Below are 22,666 nucleotides of genomic sequence, written 5' to 3'. Positions count from 1 at the left end.
ACACTACACTATAAATATAAATCGATTCCTTCAAATCTACATTTAATCCAACTAATTATACATCTAATCATAATTCACATCTAATAGCTTAAAAAGAACAGTTAATCCATCAAAAGATTGAAGGTTTAAAAAATTTATTAATCATCATTTTCTTTTTGTTTCAGATAGTTTGTATTTTACAGCCTTAACAAATTACGGTCACGCTCAGAAATAAGCGCTTCATTATAAAAAATCTTAATTTCTTAAAATTAATCTACAATAATCACTTGAACGAGTTATGTCTGACTTTGAAAACTTGATCTAATGGCGAGTACTGCGAATAGTGATTGGAAGCGTAGACATCGTCGGCTTGTAGATCACATCTCAGAATAACAACTCCTGATGGGTTTACTTTGACCTTAATCTTAGTTTGGGGTGTTAATACACCGTAATCGACATCTTCGTACAAGTCCTAAAATAATAGATAACAAGTAAATTAAAATTCAATTCTGAAAACTATTTATCGAAAAAAATAAAATGTTATTTACTTCTACTCTATATCCAAGTGGGTATTGCAGACCAAGTTCCTTCAAAGTGACTGATACATCAGAAGGTGTACCATCTGTTCTCCTGTTGAGGAACGCAATGGCGTACGAGTAATAGTTTTGGTAAACTGGAGTAATGGGTCGTGCCCAAATTTCAATGCCCTTTTGCTGAAAAATAATGACGAGTCATACAATGCATTGACAATGATTTAATGAAAGTTGACGATATTAAATAATTTTTGTAAGAGTTACAAGGACTCACTTTGTAAATTCGCCGACCTTGGATTCCAAGAGGATCTTGGTCTACATCGATAATTTTCTTATTCTGTAAAATTGTTTTGTACTCTGGTCTAATCGTCCTAAGATCGACCGACATAAGGAGGGGCGCGGCCAAAATCGCCCAAATGGCCATTTGAGCTTTGCTCTGTTCGTAACTTAGGCCGAAATTGCCGATGATCAACATGTCAGGATCGTTCCAATGTCCTGGTCCAGCATTTGGCACGATCGAGTCTTGATTATTACCATAATAGTCTATAATACTTTCTACGCTGGCCCACGAGTCTTGAATATCGTCAAAATTTCTCCATAAATTACAATGCTCGATGATTGAACTAAAGTTGGGCTGCAAAAATATTAATGTTTGGCTTGAAACTTTAGGGAGCACTCGCTGTTAACGCTCCAATAAGATGCTCGAGTTGAAAAAAATTCCCAAACAAAAAAAATCACATGAAGCACAAATTATTATTTCCGAAATCTGTTACTTTTTTGTCACACAATTTATCGTTTATAAGAATGGTCTATTATTACGAAAGAAGCTACTACTAACTCGTGTTAATAATGGGTTCTGTCTTTCCTAATATCAGGTTAAATTATCATCACTTTCTAACTTTCTATTTTCAGTACACAGCCGTATATACTACGCATTTTTCAGTACATTGAAAGAAATGTAAAGAAAGAAATTATGATTTTGCTTACCTGCATACCAGCATAAATTTGATAAACTGGCCAACTGCAAGAGTAAATCATTTGCCTTCCAGTTTGATTTAAATGGAAACCAAATTCAGGGTAACCTGAGGTGATAAAAATAGAGTATTTAGTGCATTTAGCCAATGAATCAGCTATGATTTGTCAAAGTCAATGTCGATAATTGGTTTTAATACCTTGATCCATATCACTGGGATGAGCATAACAGCCATCTAGCTTAACATAATCAACATCCCATGAAGCAAAAAGAGCAGCATCATCTTGCAAGTGTCCAATAACACCCGGATATCCAGCACAAGTGTAGTTACCATAGTCTTCATAAATTCCAAACTTCAATCCTTTAGAATGAATCTGTAAGTAAAATCATCAATAAACCATTAGGATTTTTTCCTAATGGCACTACATAATCAGCCAGCTCATTACTCTTGCTGATCATCATTGCATAACAGAAATGAAGTAAGAATTTTTTTGAGGCTTACGTAATTGCCTAAGCTCTTCATTCCATAAGGGAAGCGTTGTCTATCAGGTACAAGTTGCCCAGCATAATCTCGCTCCTTCTCAAGCCAACAGTCATCAATATTGATATACTCATATCCTACTGCTGCATATCCTTCTGCTACAACTATGTCTGCCATTGTTCTGAAGAGCCGATCACTAACAATTTATAAATCAACCTGTTTACTTGTCTCTTGCAAAACACATGTATTTACATAAAAAAGTAATATTCCATGTGAGCATTGAATCATGTTCCATTTTGATTTATGCATGAAATAAATATCTCAAACATTTGTAAATGCTATAATTTGTACGAGGATAGACAATTAAACATTGAAAATTAGTATTATTTTAGTGGATTAGTTAAGAGGAAAATTGTAAAGTCTACATTAGCATCATGACCTAGAATTTCTGTTTATGTAATGATCTCAAGACAAAATCTACATACAACACTTATGATTCTCTCTTCACATGCCCCAAGGACATACATGTCCTTGAGGATTGCACTGAGAGGAAAGTAGTCTTATTCAGTTTTTTAAAAGCCAGTCTGGGCCAGAAATAATTTGTACTTTTGAATCTCACCTAACTTCACATTATTTTTTTTATCATTCAGTGAACTTGCCAAACAGGTTTCCAGTTTACAAAACTGTACTATTTATGTTGACATATTCTTCATGACAGCAAACATATGAATTGCCGAATTTGAAATTAATTATCAGAATTAATTATAAAAATTATTTTCCTCCATCTAAAACTTGAATAAATCATCCAGTCAATGTCTGTGCAATTCATGTGACGTGAAAATCAGTTTATTGCATTTATATCAATTCAAGATTGTAAACAGATTAGCACATATTCTTATCTAGTACTAATCTTGCATTTTTATCAATTGATCAGCAATTTAAAGTTGATTCAACTTTAAGTATAAAAGTTTTTCAAGCAGAAAGTTAAGAATGTATGATAACATTTATATTGCGTGCATAAAACTTTCCAAGTAGCTAAAGTTAACATAATTGAAATTAATGATTGTACTGCTATGAATAATATATAATTCATGGTCTGGAACATTAAAATTAATTAGACAACATGAAATGAAATAAATACAAATTTTAAAGCAAACTGTCATTAGAAACTATTTGACTTTTATAAGAATGACAAACTGCAATAGAATTCATATGCAATGAAATAAACATTTTCTTTGTTTCATGGTTTTTAAAATTGATCTAAAACTTGAGACCAGCAGTAAAGACACTGATTGTTCATAAGTGAATTAAAAACAAAAATAAGTTTTTCCATTTTGTAACATTGCCAAGGCAACTATGACACTTAAGGTAATTTCTTTGTCTTGGAAATGTTTTCAAGTTGAATGTCAAATGAATCAATAACAAGGTAACTATTTAATAGAAATAAAATAAGTATGAAGATTAGGTTTTGATGTGTAGTGTATTAAATAGCAAGATATAACATTGATCATTATTCTTTACATAAGTATTATGCAGCATAATTATAAAGTGATACGAGCTTGAGGAAGTAATGGAAGAGAAGTAAATTGCAAACATAATTATTTTTTTTTCATCAGCAAGGCTCTGCTTAATGACATTGTTGGGGGTACTGTAACTCGAGAGGAAAGTTGTTAAGAGTGATTGATACTTTTAACTACTTGTGCTTTGGTCTCATAAACAAGAAGAATATGAGTTATGCTTTTTCTATAAAATTATATACAGTTATGCACTTATTCGTGTAAGCTTAAAAAAATGAATGCTCCCTTGAGCATACAGCAATTATAGTACTATCAATATTTATCTCTATTTTTTTATGAAGAGAGCTTTTTTTTAGCAAACAGATGGGATAGTGTATATTTGGTGGAAATAGCAATTTGTTCGCAGAACGAAAATGAAAGTACAATGAAAAGTACGCTGTTAACATCCCAAGGTAAATAGCAAGCAAGCAAAGTTGTTGATAGGTATGTAGTTTTTCTTGGAGAAATAATTTAATGAGATATTATGTGAAAGGCAAGTCAAGAAAATGCTGCAGATCAAGCACTATAAAATGAGCATAGCTAAATGAAAAGTAAGTGGCTGGATAACTGCACATGCAGCAGCAAGCTACGCGCCCGTGAGATCAGAAGAAAGTGAAATACATAGATCAGCACATTACGTGCATATCATGGTAATCATTGGCAACAGTAGGTATATCATTAAGCCATAACTCTCGCACTTGCCGTATGCATAATCACCAAGGCAAATCAGTCTTGAAAACAACAATGATCGAACAACGAGAGGAGGCGGCGGCGGCGGCGACGGAGAGATAGTGGTACATAACAAATAAAAAAGTGACGACACTTCCTCGAGTGGACGAGAAAAACGCGTTGCACAGGTGTCTTGCCGGCACATAATCACTCCTTACCTGATGCAGTTGTCCGGGTCGTTTTTGCAGTCGGTGTTACACCTGAACCGCTCCCAGGCGAGCCATCCCATCGGCGGAGTCCTGGCAGCTCCGTTCTCTAGGGCAGAGCTCCAGCCGACGGCAGCGACCAGCAGCACCAGCAGCGTGTAGCACCGGCTCCTCATGTCGACGTATGTGTGGAGCTCCTGCGGGGATGTCGTTCTATCAGAGACCAAGGAGCAACGTTAGCTCGAGTGCCGAGTGCTGCGCGGCGATGAATGCGAGATCGAGTCGGCGGTCGGGCTTTAAACAACCGGCATAGTATCCGTCCGAAGTGCGTGCGACAAGTGACACAGAGGCGGAGGCGCGCGCGCGTGCGGTCGATAACAATAGCCAGTCGCCGATGACAGTTGGTCCCTCAGAGAGGAGAGGAGACTGCAGAGGATGGGATGCAGCGACAGCGAAAACACGTCATGTTGCGTACACGTCGCGCTCGCACAAACAACACACACAGACTGATCTGATATAAGACCTCGGCGAGTTGGCGAGCAGTTCAGCCGCGACGGTTTCTCCCCTACCTCCTGCACAGCAGCACCTTTACTTTCACCCAATGCCCCATTTCATTTTTACCACGCTCGCTCGCTCGCTCACTCGCTGCCACACGTACGCGAGCGCACCAACACACGTAGGCGGGCACGGCGCGAGGCCTTCCATTGTCAGTGCATGCTATAAAGCCAGTTCCTTTCAACTTGGCTGCATAATATATCCATGCGCACGGCGTGCTCCGTTTACAGGATAATTACGCCCACCACTGTCGGCACGCCGCGCACAGATCCCCGATATGTCTTTCGCTCTGTGCGACTCGAGCGGTTGCCGCGCCAGGCTGCCTCTTTGTTCGCGAGCTCGATCGCTCTTTCCCAGCCTCCGCTCCCTGCACGTTCGCACACCGTTGCACTGCACGCCACGATGTGCACACACCCCCGCGATACTTATGTTTCCAAACAATTCCTGCCCGCGTGCCTGTACGTGCTAGAGGTTATGTGTTGGTCGATGGCGCGACGGAGCGGCCTCTTTTTCAATTTTCGCGCCATTATTGATTATTCCGCAAAAGCTCGTTCACCTCCTGCGCCCTCACCGCTGAATCCTCGAGCGAGCGAGATTTTTGCCATTGTGGCGATTGTCACGGAATCGTTCGCGCAGCGCGTGTATATCTGGACAAGCGAGCGGGGCACGGGAGCGGCGCTTATTTTTACGGCACGACGCTTAGAAAGTGAAAACCTATCGTGCACGGCGGCGGCGGCGGCGGCGGCGGCGGTAGCGGCGAACCGCTCCGAAAAAAAGGAAAACGCTCTCATTGGCATTTCGCGCACGCGAGATCAGATGCACACCGCCGCACCGACGGCATGGCAAATCGTCTCGGGCGATGCGCTCGAGGTCGCACGCACAAGGAGAGACGATAGGCCGATCGTCGTCGTTCCGATACGACCGCGCTCGTGGCGAGTCGCTCGCAATATTAACGAAGCGTCGTTGCGTAACGACGACTACGACGACGACGTCGACATGGACGACGACGACTACGATGCCATGTCCGCTCGGCGCAGCGAGGATCGCGAGCGGCTGTCAATTCCTCGTCTGCCCTCGTCCAGCGCGCCTAATTGATCCGTATCTCGTTCAAGGCGAAAGATAAGTATTCGAAATCGTCGCGTTTCTGCGCACTCTCACGCCTATATGCAATAATAGCGGCGCGCCGCGGGGCACGCGATACTGGAGCAACGGCCGAAACGCAATTAGACGAAGAGCGCCGTCGCCGCCGCCACCGCCGCCGCCGCCGCCAGTCCACTTTCGTGAACGCGAATTGCTGCGCGCGGATCGAGAAAAACGGAGCGCGCTCGCGGGGAGGAGGAAAGCCGTTTTTCGCGGAAAAACCGCGCGGACAATTCGGCTAATTGCGCTTCGGAGGAAAGCGATTTGGTGTCGCGCGACCAAAAAGTTATTACCGGCGCGCGCGGCAAAAACAGAGCGCAGACAGAGAGAGAGAGAGAGAGAGAGACAGATAGATAGAGAGAGATGCAAAATCAACCCCGCTCGAGAGAGCCGAATGGCCTACTCACTTTCGACGACTGCGCTGGCGAAGTGGCAAGAGACAAACTGCGAGAGGAGGCTCGCGCACGGGACGTGTCGCTCGCACTTTGTCGGCCACCTCCAATTTATATACGCAGGTGGACGAGCCTCGCGCGCACGCAGACGCACACCCAACGCTAGCGTCCCGCGTGCGTACACCCGATATAATATCGCGCGTTGACACGTGTGCGTGCGCGCGTTGTAAAAGAGGAGCGACAATCTGGGTATTCAGATCGCCGGCAAACAAATTGCAGCGTTGTCGTCGTCGCGAGCTTTATCTGTAAGGCGCGGCGCAACGAATATAGCTCTCTCTCTCTCTCTCTCTCTCTCTCTCTCTCACTCTCTGTCTCCATGCGCGCGTGATGCGCGATCGATCGAATCTCGCACCGTCGATCCGATTCATCTCGGTGATGTAGGCGGCTACGGCTTATCGCTTGTTATTGCGCACCATCCGCGAACTGCTTCGTATTTGCAGTACGGCTCGAAAAAAAGAGCTTGCACATTTTAAAAATTTTTTTTCATCCGTATGGTCGCAGATACGCGGACGCGGGCGACAAGATGCGCGCGCGCGCGCGCGGAAAACGGGTTCGATTCATTCGCGACGGCCGACAACAGGCACAGAGATCGAAGAACCGAGTCCGTTTCTCCGCAGCAGCTGACATCGGCCGCTAACGCGTTCAGTGCCCCCGTCGTCGACCGAGAACGTCGGGCGACACGATTGATCGGGCGACCAATGCGGCTATCTATTAGCCAAGTTCATCTCAGCGCGAAACCAGTTTTTGCGTCATTTCTAGAGGCGAGGTGGCAATGACACCGAGACTCCGATCCTTCGGCCGAATTCTGCAATTTGCTGATGACATCGTACGCTCTCGCTTCGAGATGGCCGATCAGGGTGAATTCGACGACCCTTCGCTGCGGCTGCTAATTGCGATACTCGGAGAGTGCATCCGCGCGCCGAACAACTGTTCCGCGCATCTTCCTCGATAGGCGCGGTTGGCGTGAGTTTTGGCGGTTGACGGTGCAACTAGAATAACGTGTTTCCTGCAGCCGACGGCAAAACAACCGTTACGACACGAGGCTGCCTCGCAAACGAATATATATATATACATCGTCCCGCGCCAATTCGACATTCCTACATATCCGGCTGTCTGCCTCGTAGATAATCGCCGAACGAAGATTTTGGAACGGTCTCGGATCGGGGGAGCCACGACGACGCACAAGCGGCGCAGGACGACGAACGCGGCCGTCGCGACGGGCTTGGCGCTGCCGCAACCGAAGCCCCGAGCGAGAACGTCCGGTCGTGCGCGCGCAAGCTCGCGATCGCTCGGCGACTCGCTCTGGGAACCGCCTCGGCTCTCGGCGCGCGAGCACCTTTTACGCGAGGCAGCCGCGGCCTCGGCTGCTTCCCACGGCGAACGCGGCAGCCGGTCTCGCGGCGCGGCGCGCACTGGCGCGGCCAGCCCGCCACGGCGCAGGGCGCCCGGGCGCAAGCTCTGCGCGCGGCCGGCTGCGCGGCGGCGCGCCGCCACCGGAACCTCGGAGCGCCGACCAGCGCGGGCCAGTCAGTAGCCTCTGGCGGGTCGGCCGGTGGTGCGCTCCAGGTGCGCTCGCGCTCGCTCGCCGCAGCAGCCCCGCAGCCCGCGCCCGTTCCGCTGCCCGCCCGCGCGCCAGCGCCAGGCACGGCGGCGCCCGCCGAGCATGAGCGCCGAGGAGAACGAGCGCCGAGCCCCGGCCGCTGCAGGACAGCTCGGCGCCGGACCCGCGCTGTGGCCGTGCCCCAGTCCAGTGAGTACCCGGCCGCGCCGCCGTCCCGCGGGCGGCCCCGGCAGTGCGGCCGCCGCGGCTAGCTGGGCGCGGACGGCGCCTCCGATAAGTAGGGCGCAGCGCGCGGGTGGGCGGCCGAGCGAGCGAGCGGGCGGGCGGGCGGGCGGGCGCCGATCGATACGCCGCGCTGCTGCTTTCATTCATGGTTGCCGGCGTCTATATAGACGCCGAGGCGGACCCGACGGACGTCAGCGCTCCACCCCCGCGCTCTGCCCTGCTGGCCGCCGTCGTCGACGACCGCGCTGCTCGGGCTCGCGGGTCGCGTGACGCCACGAGTCGCCTTGCGGATGCGCCGATGCGCGCGGCCGGTTCGCGGCCACGCGTCACGCCATCGATCCGCGCTGCCGCCGGCCCAACTCCGGCACTCGCCCCGTCGCGCTCGTCGTCGGCGGACCCCGACAGACTCGCCGATATGTCGCGTTGTTATTGGTGCCGTCGATCGCGAGCGTTCGATTATCGCCTCGACTGCGGAGAGCGAGAGGGGGGGGGGGGGCGAGAGGCGAGCAAGTCACGCTCGCGACAGCCTCGATCTCGAGTGTGATGGACGACGTCGGATAAGCGCGGCGTCGAGTGGCGCATCGTGATCTGCCCCAGGCGATTGCGCTCGGAGAGAGCGCCGAGAGCGATGGACGAGGCCAGCTGCTGCGTCGGTCGTAGAGCATCGATTTCGATTACCGCACGGCGCCGATTGCGACGTTTTCCGGGCTGCGACGGGAGGGGCGGGGGCAGGGGGTGGCGCACGCGAGCTATTTTCGGCACGGGCTCTCTCTCTCACTCTCCCTCGGATGGCGCGCGCGTCGGCAACCCCTTTTTCCTCGCGGCGGGCCTCGGATCTGACCGTCTTCGACTTACGTAAGCCTCGCGGCAATTCCAAAGTCGGATATTCGCGCGCCAGCGCGGGTGCTCGCTCCTGGCAAACTGGCGGAGGCTTCGTCGCGCCCACGTACGTCTCGACGGTGTGGAACGGCGTCGCGCACGCGACGAATCGATCGGCGCGCTCTTCGCGATCTCGACGCGGCCGGAATCTCGACTTTGCGCGCGCGCGAACGAGGTCGCGCTTGATTAGACGGCGGAGACGAGAGCTCGAAAAGCCGGCCGAAGCGCGCTGCAGCTATAAATACTTTTTTTTAATGGGACACGCGCGCGAGAGAACTCCAATTAGCTCGGCTTCGCGCGAGGCTTTTTTTCCTCTTCTCTCCTTCGACTTAGCCGTCCGCGCGATATAATTACGGAATTTCGTGCCGACTGGCGTCGCGGCTTATTATCTGCAGTGAAGGAGAGAGAGCCACCGGCGCTGACGCCGCTTCGCAGCAGTGAAAGTCGCGCTATTGTTGCCGCCGTTCGACTGACATTGGCGCGCATCGCGTACTACGTCGCGGCTCTTCCACGCGAAGAGTCTACGTGTACGGGAAGAGACAATAAAATTATTGACGGTCTCTCTCTCTCTCTCTCTCTCTCAGTCTTGTTCGCTCGCGGCTGGAACGCCATCAGCGACTGCGTTGAAGCACACGCGGCCTGAGTCATTGCCCACACGACCGAGGCGGACTTTCGGCCATGTGCGCTTCCGTCGCTCGTGTTTTTCCAGCAGGCGCGCACGCGCGCACTCGTCCCGCAAGGATAAGGCGCCGCAGCGAGTCGGCCGCCGGCGTTTACCTTCGGCCGAGCTCTCCACGGTCGATCGCTGTTTTCCGACGCTCGCGGATGCCGATCGCTCGGACGGACGGAGAGGGCGAGGCGGTGAAAATTGGCGCCGCCATCGCGCCATCGCGCGGCCCGACGCGCTCCTCGACGTCGAGCCTTGCGTTCTCGGTAAAAAAGCGCGTACGCGAAAGCCACGCGGGCGCGGTAGTGCCGCGAGCTCTCGCCTCGGTTCGGCATTGTCGCGTCGCGCTCGGGCCGAGGAAAAGCCGGCGGCGGTCGATGCAGCTCAATTACGTATTCCGCGCGCGCCGCTCGCGTCGGGCCGACTTTCCATGAGCCGCTCGTCGCTCGCTCGCGATTGCTCCATCGCCTCTTCGGACGCGACCGCTCGGCGAATCGTCCGAGCGACGATCGGCCGATCGGCGCTCCGAGCCGCCGACTGCCGTAGCGCGCTTTGTCCGCGAGCGCCTGGCGCGCCAATCGATGGCCAACGATGCCAGCGCGGAGAAAAGTCCAATTATCAATTTCGCGCTTGAGGAGCTGTCCCGCGAGACAAAGAGAGCTGGTAATTGCGAAATCTCTCAGCGGCCGAGCGGCGACGTCGCGGCGCAGGAAACGGGGGCTTGGGATATTATTCTTGTTTTTGCTTTTTATTTTCGCTGGCGAAATCGAATGGCTGGGAAAGGCGCGCGAACGAGCCGCGTTTCGGCGGAATCGGAGCTCTGCCGCGCTCGATACTCCGCTCCCTCGCGCGCCGCCCTTTCACTCTCTCTGGCCCCACCGCGGCGACGCGACGCGAGCCGCGATCATCCTTTGCAGCGGAACGGACGCTGCCCTCGTGCGCGGTCCGCGACCCGCGAACGCTTCGTTGCCCGTGGGATAACGCTGCGCGGTCGAGGCCGAACTCGAACGCGGATCGATTCGCGAGGTCCGCGACGGCTCGCGATCCGGTCTCTGGCGCGGAAACCACGCGAGGCACTCGACGTCGAGGGTCGGCGGACAGCCGCGCACCGACGGGACTCACTGGCGTGCGCCAGTCGGTCGTGGCCGCGAAAGCGGCATCGCCCAGATCAACCGCTCGGCGGACGATTCTTCCGGGGAAGCCGAGCGCGCGCAGGCCACCTCGGCTCGCCGCGTCCGCGTGGGCGCGCCTCTTCCACGTCCCGCGCGCCGCGGCTGCGGATCCGCGGAAACGCACGCGCACTGCGAGCGCTAACCCAGTTAGGCGCGCGGCCGCCCCCCGACACTATAAGTAGCCGGCGCTCGGACGCGGGAGGCGCGCGAAGTAGGCCACCGGACAATGGACGAGGGCGAGCGCGCGATCGCCGCAGGGCTGCAAGGTCGCGACGGATCCGCCGCCGGCGGCGCCGCCCCTCCCCGCGGGCGGCCGGTGCGCCGCGACGAGCAACAGGCGCGCAGTAGCCCGGCGCAGCTCCGCGCGAGCGCAGCATGTCGTGGCCGCGCGCGCCGCTGGAGCTGCTGGCCTTCCTGGCGGTGTGCCGGCTGTACCTGGACGCGCGGCCGCGCCGCCAGGGCCCGGCGATCCTCTGGGCCATCGTGACGTTCGTGCGCACCGAGCCCGCGGCAGCGCGCGACTTTCTCGCCTGGTGCCGCGCCTGCCGCCTACGGCACCTGCGCGCGCGCGCCCGACCCGCCCGCGCCCCCCGCCCGCGCCGCCTCGAGCGCGAGCTCCTGGGCGCGCTGCGCCGGCTGTTCTACTGCGGCGCCTGCCTGCCCCCGGCCGAGTCCTGAGCGCCCGATGACGCGCCCCCTGTTGCAGCGGCGCTAGCGCGCCGACCGGCACCAGCAGCGGCGCCAGCCCCGCGGCAGCGGCATGTCCGAGAGCGACGGCGAGCAGGCGGCCCGGTCGCTGGCGCTCGAGCAGGCCTACGTGCACGAGGTGTACGAGCAGTGCGCCGAGCGCAGCGTGCAGGGCAAGCACTGGCCGCGCATCGACCGGTTCCTCGAGGAGCTCGAGCCCGGCGCCCTCGTCTGCGACGTCGGTAAGCGCCGCGGCCGCGCCGGCCCCCGGCGGGCTCGCGCGGCCGCGGCTCACTCCGCGCTTGGCCGGCAGGCTGCGGCAGCGGCAAGTACCTGGACGTCAACCGCAGCGTCTTCAAGATCGGGGTCGACCGCTGCTCGAGGTTCGGCGGCATGGCCCGCGAGGGCGGCCACGAGGTGCGCGCGCCCGCCCCCTGCGCGATGCCCCCCCGCCCACGCGGCTAATCGATGCGCCTTGCCGGCCTCGCAGGTGCTCGCGTGCGACAACCTGTCGCTGCCGTTCCGGGACGAGAGCTTCGACGCGGCGCTGTCGATCGCCGTGGTGCACCACTTCTCGACGACCGAGCGCCGGGTGCGCGCCCTCAAGGAGCTGGCCCGCGTGCTCAGGATCGGCGGCCGCATCGTCATCTCCGTCTGGGCCATGGAGCAGAAACACCGCAAGGTGCGTATCCGAGTAGTGGCGCCTGTGCCCCCCGCGACTCTCACCGAGCGGCCCGCTCTGTTCCCCCGCGGCCAGCAGTTCGAGTCGCAGGACGTGCTGGTGCCCTGGCCGAGGGCCTACTGGCTCAGCGCGACGGGCAGCCCGCTGCGAGCGCGAGGCGCGGCGCGCGACCAGTGCCGCCGCGGCGGCGGTAGGCGCGCGCCCGCCGCCCAGCTGCCCTCCAAGAGGTAGGTCGAGCGGGCGCGGCCCGTGGGTGGCCCGCGCGACGCCCGCGCGACGCCCGCGTGACGCCTCCGCGATTCGCTTGCAGCGCCGCCGGGAACAGGTGCGCCGCCAAGAGCTACTGGGTCGACCCGATCTTCAGCCCGTCGCCGTCGACCAGCAGCAGCCTGTCCAGCCCCAACGAGACCTGCTACAGCTTCGTGCGGCGAGCGCTGCAGGTGAGTGGCGGCCGGCCCGCGGCCGAGCGGCGCGCGCCGGAGAGCACCAGCACGCGTCTCGAGCCACGCTCCTCCGCAGAGGCTGGCTGGCGGCCGGCGGGGCAGCCGCGCCTGGTTCCTCGAGAACTGGCAGGCTCAGCGCCGACGCGGCGTCGCTGACGAGGACGACGGCGACGCGGACGACCTCCCAATAGAGCTGCGCCGGCTGGAGGAGCGCGGCGGCCCCGAGCGGGCCGCGGCGCTGGCGCCGGCCGCCGGGCCCGGGCGGCCGCGGCCGCGCCGCTTCCGGCGCGGCGTCGGCCCCGCCAAGTCCAGGAGCCTGGGCAGCATCCACGAGGCGCGGCGCGCGGCCATGGTGCGGTCGACGTCGAGCGTGCCGGGCCTGTGCGTCGGCGGTCTGGACGAGCGCCTGCAGCAGCGAGCTGCCGACGCGGCGGCGACGTTCGCCCAGCCTCCCAGGCTCGTCCGCCAGAGGACGCGCTACCGCGGCCGCCGCGACGACGGCGACGGCGACGGCGACCGCGACGCTGAGTGCGGCCTCCACCGCGACACTGCCATTCGCCAACCGCTCGGGGGCCTCTCGGGGCCGCAGGTCAGTGTTGCGTCGCCCACGCCCGGGCTCGCCAGCTTCGAAATGTAACCGTGGTCCTCGATCGCACAGTCGACGCCGCCGCAGCAAGCGTCGAAACGCGGCAGCGTGCACAAGCAGAGCTCGCTGAACGAGGAGCTGATGTCGATAGAGCGGCTGGAGGAGCGCGAGAACGTGCGGCGCAACATCATGAAGCAGGCGTCGTTCAACGAGGAGCTCATCTACAAGAGCAAGCCGACCCTGGAGACGCTGCGCGATAGCTTCTACTCGGCCAGCGCCTCCAAGCGCTTCCAGCTGCTCAAGAACGGCCTGACCAACCGCATCCGCCAGTCCACCACCAACATCGAAAAGGTCTCGGGCATGTCCCTGAAGAACGGCTTCGCGCGCATGCTGCAGGTGAGTCGCTGTTGCGGCAAGTAGCCGAGCCCGAGTTTGGTCGGACGGCAATGAGAGAGCGCGCGCGATCGCCCGCAGAGCTGGACGTCGGCGGATAGTCTGGCAAGCACGACGAGCGGCACTGCCGATCATCCGAGAAACCAGCAGCAGCAGCAGCAGCAGCAGCAACAGCAGCCGCAGCAGCCGCAGCAGCTGCAGCAGCGTCAGCAGCAGCCACCGCAACAGCAGCTGCAACACCAGCCGCAGCAGCAGCAGCAGCAGCAGCAGCAACTGCTGGCAAAGCACGAGGTCGAGCGGCGCTCGTCGCGCGAGGACGGCTCCGACTCCAGCAAGGACAGCAGCCTGCAGAGCGACACGAGCGTCGACTCGGAGGACAGCTTCGCCTCGGTGATCTTCGTGCCGAGGAAGCAGCCGACGAGCCCGCTGCCGACCGAGGCGACGCCCCCGGCCGCCCACCCACTGAACGCCACCTCGGCGCCGCCCTCGCCCCGCGTCAAGTACGCACCCGAGCTCCTCGGCGCACACTGGTCCGGCGTCCGTCCCGGCCCCCGCCGCCGCCCGGCAGCCTCCACGCGACCGCTCTCGCCCGCTCTCTCTTGCAGGCTGAAGCTGATGTCGGTGTCGCCGCTGCTCAAGCAGTTTCCCGCGACGAGCAAGAGCCTGCCGCCGCCCAGTCCGCCGGGCCTGTCGCCGCGCGCGCCCGGCCCGGCGGCCGCGCGGCCTTTCTTCTCGGGCGCCGACGTGCCGCTCACGGAGCGCATCGCCGAGGCGCGGCGCGGCTTCGACTCGCAGCCGGCGCTGCCGCGAATGCCCAGCACCGACAGCGGCCACGGCAGCAACGGCGTGGCCAGCGCGCAGCCGCCGCGCCCCGCGGGCCCGCCCCGGCCGGCGCGAGCCCCGCACTCGGACTCGGACGAGGGCTCGGGGGACGAGGGCCGGCGCGGCTCGCCGCCGGCGGCCGCCGAGGAGGAGCGCAGCCGGCGCGCGCGCCTCGACCAGATCAAGCAGCTGCTCGGCCAGAAGCCGGGCTTCGCCGCGCGGCCGCGCGCCGCCGCCTTCCCGATCGTGCGCCGGGCCTCCGCGGCCGCGGGCGGCCAGCTGGACGCGGTGAGCAAGGTGCTGCCGCGGCTGCTATCGCTCGAGCTGTTCAATCCGGAGACCGACGACCTCGACAGCGACTCCAGTGGCGTCAGCTCGCCCGAGTCCGCCGGCTCGGTCATCAGCGTCATCTCCGACGAGCGCTTCGCCGCCAGGAGGGCGACCGTCGCCGAGCCTGCCGCGTCCGTGGCGGCCGGCGGCGCCTTCGACGACTGCGCCGACAGGCTGAAGGGCGCGCTCATACAGGACATCGACCAGTTCTGCCGCGCCTCCCAGCTGCGCATGGACGACCACGTCGTCTCCTCGCGGTATGGTCGCTCGAATTTTAAGTTCGCGATGTCGTGCTTTCGTCGCTTCGTCGGCCGAGTGCAACCGAGCGTGGCGCCGAGGTTCGAACTCGTTTGTTCCGTTCGAACTTTGTTCCGTCCGGTAAATCGACGGCAAAGAAAGCGTTTTTTCATTCCGTCTCCACTGCGGACACCATTCTCGCAACATCACCGACCGTCCACGCTCATCGCGACCAGTTCAACGTTCGTCCTCCACGCGTCAGATTAATTTAACAAATGCGTTTAATATTTTCATTTATCGCTGTCGACATTACGAAAAGATTCATTTTTTCCAATTGCTTATCTATTGGAAAGAGCGAGATAATGGCTGAAGCAGAGACAAACCATCTTGAAAGAACTGCAATTGGGCCAACGAGTTCGGTTATCGCGCCGCCGTAAACGCCAACGTCCATCGTCAAGCATCAGGCCAGGCGCCTAACGAGCGGCGTTTACTCGACAGGTATACGCTGAACCGGAAGCAGCAGCCAGCCGACAACGACGGCAAGTCGGAGGAGCAGAGGCAGCAACGGCAGCCGCAGCAGCCGCAGCAGCCGCAGCAGCCGCAGCAGTCGGGGGCGGAGGCGACGGACGCGCTGCAGCGCAGCTGCTCGGAGGAGAGCAGCGACGCGGGCCTGGCGCTGGCGTGGTCGAGCGGCGAGTGGCCGGCGGAGCGGGCGCGGGCCGGCGGCGGCCGGAGCCAGCGGGCGCCGGGCCTGGGGCGCGCGCGCCTCGGGCGCTCGGCCGAGTCCAGCGACATCGGCGACTCGCTGAGCGAGAGCGCGGACTCGTGGTCGCTGGCGGGCGCGCGGCGGGCCTGCGCCGGCAGCACCGCCTCGCTGGCCGCGCGGCCCAGCCCGCGACTGGCCGCGCAGACCCGCTCGGCCTCGGAAGAGGCGCCGCGCGCGGCCGCGCGCCCCCGCCCCGGCCCCGCCAGCGCCAGCCAGGGCACGCTCAGCGGCTCGTCGTCGCAGGAGTCGCTGCCCTCCGACCAGATCACCTACCACCAGTACTACCACGTGTTTCGCGAGGGTGAGCTCGACCAGCTGATCGACAGGCACGTGGAGAACTTGCACGTCATCTCCTCGTACTACGACCACGCCAGCTGGTGCGTCGTCGCCGAGAAGGTGCAGGTCTGGACCATTTGACTGCCGCTGCCGGCCTCCCTCGTCGCCCCGCCTCTCCGCCTCCTGCTCCCCCTCCTCCTCCTCCTCCACCTCCTCTACCTCCTCCTGCTTCGCTTCTCGCTTCTCGCGCGTCTTTTGTACGCCGGACGTCCGACGGGGCTGCACCGGCAGCACCTCGCTCGCTTCTCTGTAAATAGCCCGCGAACGTCGAGTCGAGGCTTTGCAGCCGAGTAGCGGTAGCGCGCTCAACAAACCAAACCAGCAGTAGGCTTGCTTCCCCCGTTTCGCGCATCCCCCTTGCCACCTAGGCTAAGTACTCGGCGCCAGCGATTCGTTGCGTCTTGCACGCACCGGCTCCCGCATCTAGTCATCGGTCTTCCACTGGCGGAACGACGCGGCTTTCGTTTCTCTCTCCTTCGTTGTTGTTGTTGTTGTTGTTGTTGTTGTTGTTGTTGTTATTGTTGTTGTCGTCGTCGTCGTCGTCGTCGTCGTCGAGCGAGCGAGCGACAGCGCGACTGAATTTCAGTGCCCGCGGCAATACCTACGTTATGGAGTTGTTGATCTTTTTTCTTTCTTTCCTCTCCATTTGGTATGCGCGTGCGTACGAGGCGCGAGAGAGCAAGGCAACTCTGCCCCCGGCGATCGCCTCCTCTTGCGTGCACGCACGCACGCTCGATCCGATCTCGCGCGCTCAACATCCAAGCCGTTCATTCCGCGCTCGGAGCTGCAGAGAACGGAAAATGGGCCTCGCTGTGCGAAGGGCGCCCCCGTGTACGCGCGCGCGTCACGTCCAGGCACCAAGATCTGCCGACCGCGAGAGGGAATCGCGCAGCACTCTGGCCAAGGCCTCCGTGCGATCTGCCGCGACCTCCGCTTTCCACGCGCGAAAACGAAGATTCTCATCCGTGAAAACACACACACGCGCACACACGATAGCCGCGCATAGGTATTTAGTCCATGATATTTAACTTGAGGGAAACAAAACTTACACAGGGTGCGCCGATAGCGTTGGTCTGCTCTCCGCGACCTGTCGCGGGGAACACGCTGAATTGCGAAATCTCTCTCCTCTCTCTCTCATTCTCTCTCTCACTCTCTCTCTCTCTCTCTCTCTCTCTCTCTCTCTCTCTCTCTCTCTCTCTCTCTCTCTCTCTTTCGAGGAGATTCACCGTAGCGAATCGCAACTGTACATAAATAAGAAAATATATAAGTAGGTCGAAAATAAATTGTGAACATCGAAAGATGGCTCGAACACAAAGCTACTCGTACATCAAGCAGCGAATTCGTTAGTTTCCAAGGTCGATCGTGAGCACCGGTTCGACCAACGACGTTGTAAATAAATACTCCCGATGGAAGAGTTGAAGAGCCGAACGCTCTTTCTTCCCTTTTCGTCGGAAGCCTCAGCTTCTAGGGCACTGAGTTTCGCCAAATTCTAGCTTGACGACTCGGTCATTCTGGTCTCAACTCGTCCAATGCACGAACTATACGTCAGCTTCTAAACGGCAAGAGCAGAAATTTAGCCAGAAAATTCCAATGAGCTTTTCGAAGATTGTACGCATTCTCGTAATCACGAAGAACAACCAGATTGCGTAGGACGCCATAATCCCGCCATATCAAGAAGCGACGAGCGCTCACGATGCTTGCATTGGAAAACAAACGCGACGAACTGTCGACGCAATGCCATGAGAACACAAGATTGCAAGTTACAAAGCAGAGCATTCATATAAATATATATGTATATTATACACACACGCGCGCCCGCGCGCATATATAGATAAATATAATAGGAACAATTACAACACGACTGGTTCGAAGCATGTAGAGGAAACAAAAGCGAGTTGAGAAAGAGAAATAAAGCAAATAAATAATTAGCGTGTAAGTGAGCATATGAAACGAGGAGCTTACCTCGACTCGTTACAAAGTTAAGTTTTATATCTAACGACCATTGCGTATTATTACTATGAAAATTATATATCAAGAGGGGCGTGAGAAAATTTAAATTGTAAGCACGTTACGAACGGGGGTTTCACGCTGAAATTGTGATATTTCCATGTAACGCCAGCAACGGACTTAACCAGCTAATTAATTAACGAGCAGCAGTTTCGCTATTTACAAACGATGCGCTAACGATCAGACCGCTTATCACTGATATATCTTCCCTTCGATAGAATCGACCTGTTCCTGGCATATCAGCGTTGTTGTGCTGTTCGTGGCAACCGACTTTTTCGCACGATGGTCCGAAAGCTGTTCTGCCGGAACGATTGTCCAGTTCCGACCTTTCGTTTGCCACCACGTGGCAACTGGCAGATAAAGGTGAACGAGGATGTCCACCGCCATACTCCTACAGTTCTCGTGGCTGCACGCTACCGAGTACTTGCTCGTCGAGTACCTACATACGCGCGCGCGTTAAAAGTGAAATAAGCGAACAACATGATAAATGTAAGGCGAGCGGATGACAGCTGAACTCTTTGCCGATGGCATACGTTAGCAAAAAACTCGAAAGAACAGCACACAAACAAGGAAATATTCAGGTTCGAATCCTAGCTTACTAACGAATAAGTACCTAACAAACAACAACTACTCCGATTGTACCAAATTTGGGCATGATCGTTTCGCAGATGATATAATATAATTCAATATTTGACAAAGCTCAATAAAGTCTATTTTATTCAACCCTTCCTCTCTTGTTAGTATATTCGTGTCTAGAATGGCAAATAAATCATAGCTACACTGCAGCTTGTTCATTTAACATTAATCTTTATTGATTCAATTATTGTTCATAGCTGCTTTTGAATTACAATTACAACGATAGTTCGTTAAACATTTGACCTTTTCATTTTTACGAAAGCAAGTCTGACGTGAACGTTGCACACTGTACGGGCAAACGTTTCGAGGGCGTGATCTCAGTAAATAGAGTTCTTATAAAATCCGTCATTTTTAAAAAACGGGCTGACGCATTGTCTTTATTATTTGATATTAACCAACCTCGTTTCAACTATTTTATAGCAGTGTATGATTGTTCGCAGCGTATTAAAAGCGACTACGTTAAACCGTCGCGAATTCTCGAGTCACCGCGCGCGACACTGCACGAAGCACGATTTCTTTATGTTTTGGTTTGCAAAACAATCCTTATAAAACTTTAGAGAAAAATACTTTAAACTCAAGCATACAAACGTTGCGAATAGCAATGGATGCATTGGTCTTAAATAAACCTGACGAGTTTATCGAATCCAATGACTCGTCTCGTGCAAGCTGTACTTGACCAGAAACGACTGGACGAAAAACTCGCGACCTGGTGTAAGCTCAGCTTTAAGCTACAGCGTGCGCTATCTAATTTTTAGGTTTATTTTAGGCCTGTGCATTAATTGTCTGATAATGAAAAAATAAACCTTACGTTATAGATTTATCACAAGAATCGAGTAAGTATTTTTATACATCATTTACACAAACATTAGTATACGTCTCGACGTACTTTACTCGCGGCGCAGGTTTTCGAGCCGCGCATGAAGATCCGCATCGGCATCCGCTAGGTTACCGTCGTCGTTACCGACTCCAGCTGCGGCGGCTACTGGCTGTTTCGAGCCCGCTATGCTCAACGAGCCTGAGGCTTGAGGTAGTCCTGACAATTGATCGTTCAGTTGAAGGCCAAGTTCGTCCAGAACTTGTGACACAATCGCATCACTAAAATTTTTTACCAAATGTTATCTTCAGCTTTCTCATAAAGCTTTTATTACTATCTTTTATAAAACTCACCTTTCTTCTTCGTCACCCTCATCTTCCATGGCATCGTCTATTGCATCGTTCATTATTTCTTCTTTCATATCCATAATCTCTGATTGTTTTTCAAATTCTTGCAAAATCTTTTGAATTTGTGGTAAATTCAATTGCCTACCAAGTAAATTATGATTTACTTTGTTAGTTTTATTACGATATTAAACAAAATATGAAAATAAATTGTCAATCTCACTTGTTCATATTTTGCATAGCCTTTGTGACTCCTTTCATGGCTTGAGCCATTGTGTTTTGAGAACGTAAAGTTTGAATCTTCAGGGATACGGCTTGAATATTTGCCTTCATTAACATAAACTTTTTGACGTAACGCCTTGTCCTGACAAGATCTTTAGCCATAATTTTGACTGCATCCTACAACAAATAGAGTACATCTATTATTATAACAAAATAATCTTTATACAAAATAAAAGAGTACCATTACCATTTGTCCATCTTTTGCCATTTTCTTTATATCAGCAATAATTTTCTTTTCTTGTTGTTCCATTCTCATTCTTTCTCTATCTAGATCTCTCATTGCTTTGTTCAAGGCTCTTTGGTTTTTTCTGAGCATTTCCTCAGGAGTTACACGTTTTCCAAAAAGCCACTCCATTATAATTCTAATGCGTAATAGAAATAATTTTTGAAAATCAAGGTTAAATACTTCAACAAGTAATACATTACTTATGTAGCATGCAAAGTATATATCTCTTTTATGACAAATTTAAACAATACAGTTTCATCGTTTAAAGTAAGACACCTTATATATTGATTATAAGAAAAATGAGTATAGTACTTATATCTATCTACAAATTGATGAGATATTTAGTGAGTCATCAGCTCATTTGTAAGATAAAATGATATTTTCTTCATCTGTTTTCATATATAAATAAGATACAGAGTTACAAAAAAAATTGCTAAAAAATGTGATTGAGACAATTTTCAGTTGCAATAAGGAAGACTACCTTTATTTTTTTGACGTTCAACACAAGTAGAATTCACAAAATAATCGCACGTCAAACTCCTCGATAAACCTACACCAACCTCTCTCGCACTCTCTACAGCTGCTATTATGCTTGTAGCGTCGCTGAGAAAAGCAGCGGATTTCCCCCAATCAAAACAATGAGTGAGAAAAGAAGAGAATTATAATAATGTCTTTTTCTTGCTCACGTAGCAGCCGTACTTTAAAAATGAATCCCCACGATCTCATGTGTGGGTGTGTATGTGAGTGTATGCATGGTATATGTTTGCATGTGTGTGTTCAGTACTGTCGAGTCGAGACTCGAAATCATAACAATGAAAAATATTAAGATTATAACCTAAAAATTTGAATTTTAGTCGTTTTTATAATTTTTAGTTGTGTTTTGAGTAATTGTATATTGATTGCATTTTCAGTATTTTATGCCAACTAAGAAGGAAAATTTAAGGATTCAATAACGTTTTTCACTGATTTCATGAATAATACTTCAAATTTCTAAATGGCGACTGCGGCACAAGAAGAGACATTTGAACAGGTAATAGCGACAATTTTAGGGAAATTTGTTAATTAGGTACGAGTGCGAAAATGACCAATAATATAATTTAACATTTGTATAAAATTATATCGTATATTATCATTTGTATAAAATTGTTTTGTATATTGATCATGTAGAATTAAGCAATATATATTACTTTTTCTTTAAAAAATTTTGTGATAGTTTATTTCATCTTATTGTCCTTTTGTTTATTTTTTAAATTAACTTTTAGTTTCTATCATAAAAATAAAAAATTTAGATGTTACTATTTACAAATGTAATAATAATTTTTACTTTAATTTACAATTTCTTATAGTTCGAAGATGAAGAAAGTGAAATTCCAATTGGTGGTACATTGACAAGTGGAAAAAAAAGACTATTTTCCAAAGAACTACGTTGTATGATGTATGGATTTGGGGATGATCAAAATCCTTATACAGAAAGTGTTGATCTGTTGGAAGACCTTGTCATTGAATATATCACTGAAATGACACATCGTGCAATGGAAATTGGCAGAACAGGCAGAGTTCAAGTGGAAGATATTGTATTCTTAGGTATCAATTTTAAGTTTTAAAAGTTAGCCATGGTTATTTTGTTTACGATATTATAAGAAAATATTTTGTTGCAGTAAGGAAAGATCCTAGAAAATATGCTAGAGTAAAAGATCTTTTAACAATGAATGAAGAGTTGAAAAAGGCAAGAAAAGCTTTTGATGAAGTTAAATATGCAGGTAACATCACTGAATGAGGTGACTAGGTTGAAGGAATTCTGTGATTGTTTTTATTATTTAATTTTTGATACTTTTTAGTTTTTAATATTTTATTGTTTATGTATCGAATATAAACATTATGGAATTTATAAGATTTAACTACCATGTACTTCCAATAACGTAACATGTATGGTTCAACGTTTAATCAATAAATAACTTTTCATTAGAAAAAGATTCAATTTATGGTTATTTTTATAGCTTATTTATACTAAATTCTTGATTTTTAAA

The 22,666-nt window shown here is 52.9% G+C and overlaps 4 protein-coding genes across 9 annotated transcripts; 2 read left to right on the top strand and 2 right to left on the bottom strand.

Annotated features, from left to right (window-relative positions):
- Positions 1–125: 125 nt before the first annotated feature.
- Positions 126–6,475, bottom strand: LOC131673232 (alpha-N-acetylgalactosaminidase). The gene is made up of 7 exons (XM_058951078.1): positions 4,410–6,475; positions 1,988–2,162; positions 1,685–1,859; positions 1,500–1,594; positions 787–1,146; positions 528–692; positions 126–451 (listed from the first exon to the last, which is right to left on the bottom strand). The coding sequence occupies exons 1-7, from the start codon at positions 4,571–4,573 to the stop codon at positions 263–265; spliced, it is 1,323 nt and encodes a 440-aa protein (XP_058807061.1). The 5' UTR covers positions 4,574–6,475; the 3' UTR covers positions 126–262.
- Positions 6,476–8,065: 1,590 nt separating this feature from the next.
- Positions 8,066–19,035, top strand: LOC131673226 (uncharacterized). 6 transcript variants are annotated; one of them, XM_058951069.1, is made up of 11 exons: positions 8,138–8,294; positions 11,755–11,977; positions 12,049–12,152; positions 12,226–12,417; positions 12,496–12,644; positions 12,728–12,857; positions 12,937–13,449; positions 13,519–13,842; positions 13,921–14,369; positions 14,445–15,248; positions 15,727–19,035. In XM_058951069.1, the coding sequence occupies exons 2-11, from the start codon at positions 11,809–11,811 to the stop codon at positions 16,409–16,411; spliced, it is 3,519 nt and encodes a 1,172-aa protein (XP_058807052.1). In that variant the 5' UTR covers positions 8,138–8,294; positions 11,755–11,808; the 3' UTR covers positions 16,412–19,035. The 6 variants fall into 6 exon arrangements, with proteins under 6 accessions (XP_058807051.1, XP_058807052.1, XP_058807050.1 ...); XM_058951067.1 differs by having other exon boundaries at positions 12,493–12,644; positions 13,921–14,339; XM_058951066.1 differs by having other exon boundaries at positions 12,493–12,644.
- Positions 19,036–19,132: 97 nt separating this feature from the next.
- LOC131673236 (charged multivesicular body protein 2a) lies at positions 19,133–21,297 on the bottom strand. Its single transcript, XM_058951082.1, has 5 exons — positions 21,121–21,297; positions 20,601–20,775; positions 20,355–20,530; positions 20,141–20,275; positions 19,133–20,068 (listed from the first exon to the last, which is right to left on the bottom strand). The coding sequence occupies exons 2-5, from the start codon at positions 20,766–20,768 to the stop codon at positions 19,861–19,863; spliced, it is 687 nt and encodes a 228-aa protein (XP_058807065.1). The 5' UTR covers positions 20,769–20,775; positions 21,121–21,297; the 3' UTR covers positions 19,133–19,860.
- Positions 21,298–21,421: 124 nt separating this feature from the next.
- Positions 21,422–22,576, top strand: LOC131673240 (transcription initiation factor TFIID subunit 13). Its single transcript, XM_058951086.1, has 3 exons — positions 21,422–21,669; positions 21,986–22,223; positions 22,298–22,576. Exons 1-3 carry the CDS (start codon positions 21,634–21,636, stop codon positions 22,414–22,416), a joined length of 393 nt encoding a protein of 130 aa, XP_058807069.1. The 5' UTR covers positions 21,422–21,633; the 3' UTR covers positions 22,417–22,576.
- Positions 22,577–22,666: the final 90 nt, after the last annotated feature.

The sequence above is a fragment of the Phymastichus coffea genome, unplaced genomic scaffold (genome assembly GCF_024137745.1).
Source record: "Phymastichus coffea isolate CEN01 unplaced genomic scaffold, Cenicafe_Pcof_1.1 PCOF00170, whole genome shotgun sequence".
NCBI classification, from domain to species: domain Eukaryota; kingdom Metazoa; phylum Arthropoda; class Insecta; order Hymenoptera; family Eulophidae; genus Phymastichus; species Phymastichus coffea.
This window is presented reverse-complemented; position numbering and strand designations above follow the sequence as displayed.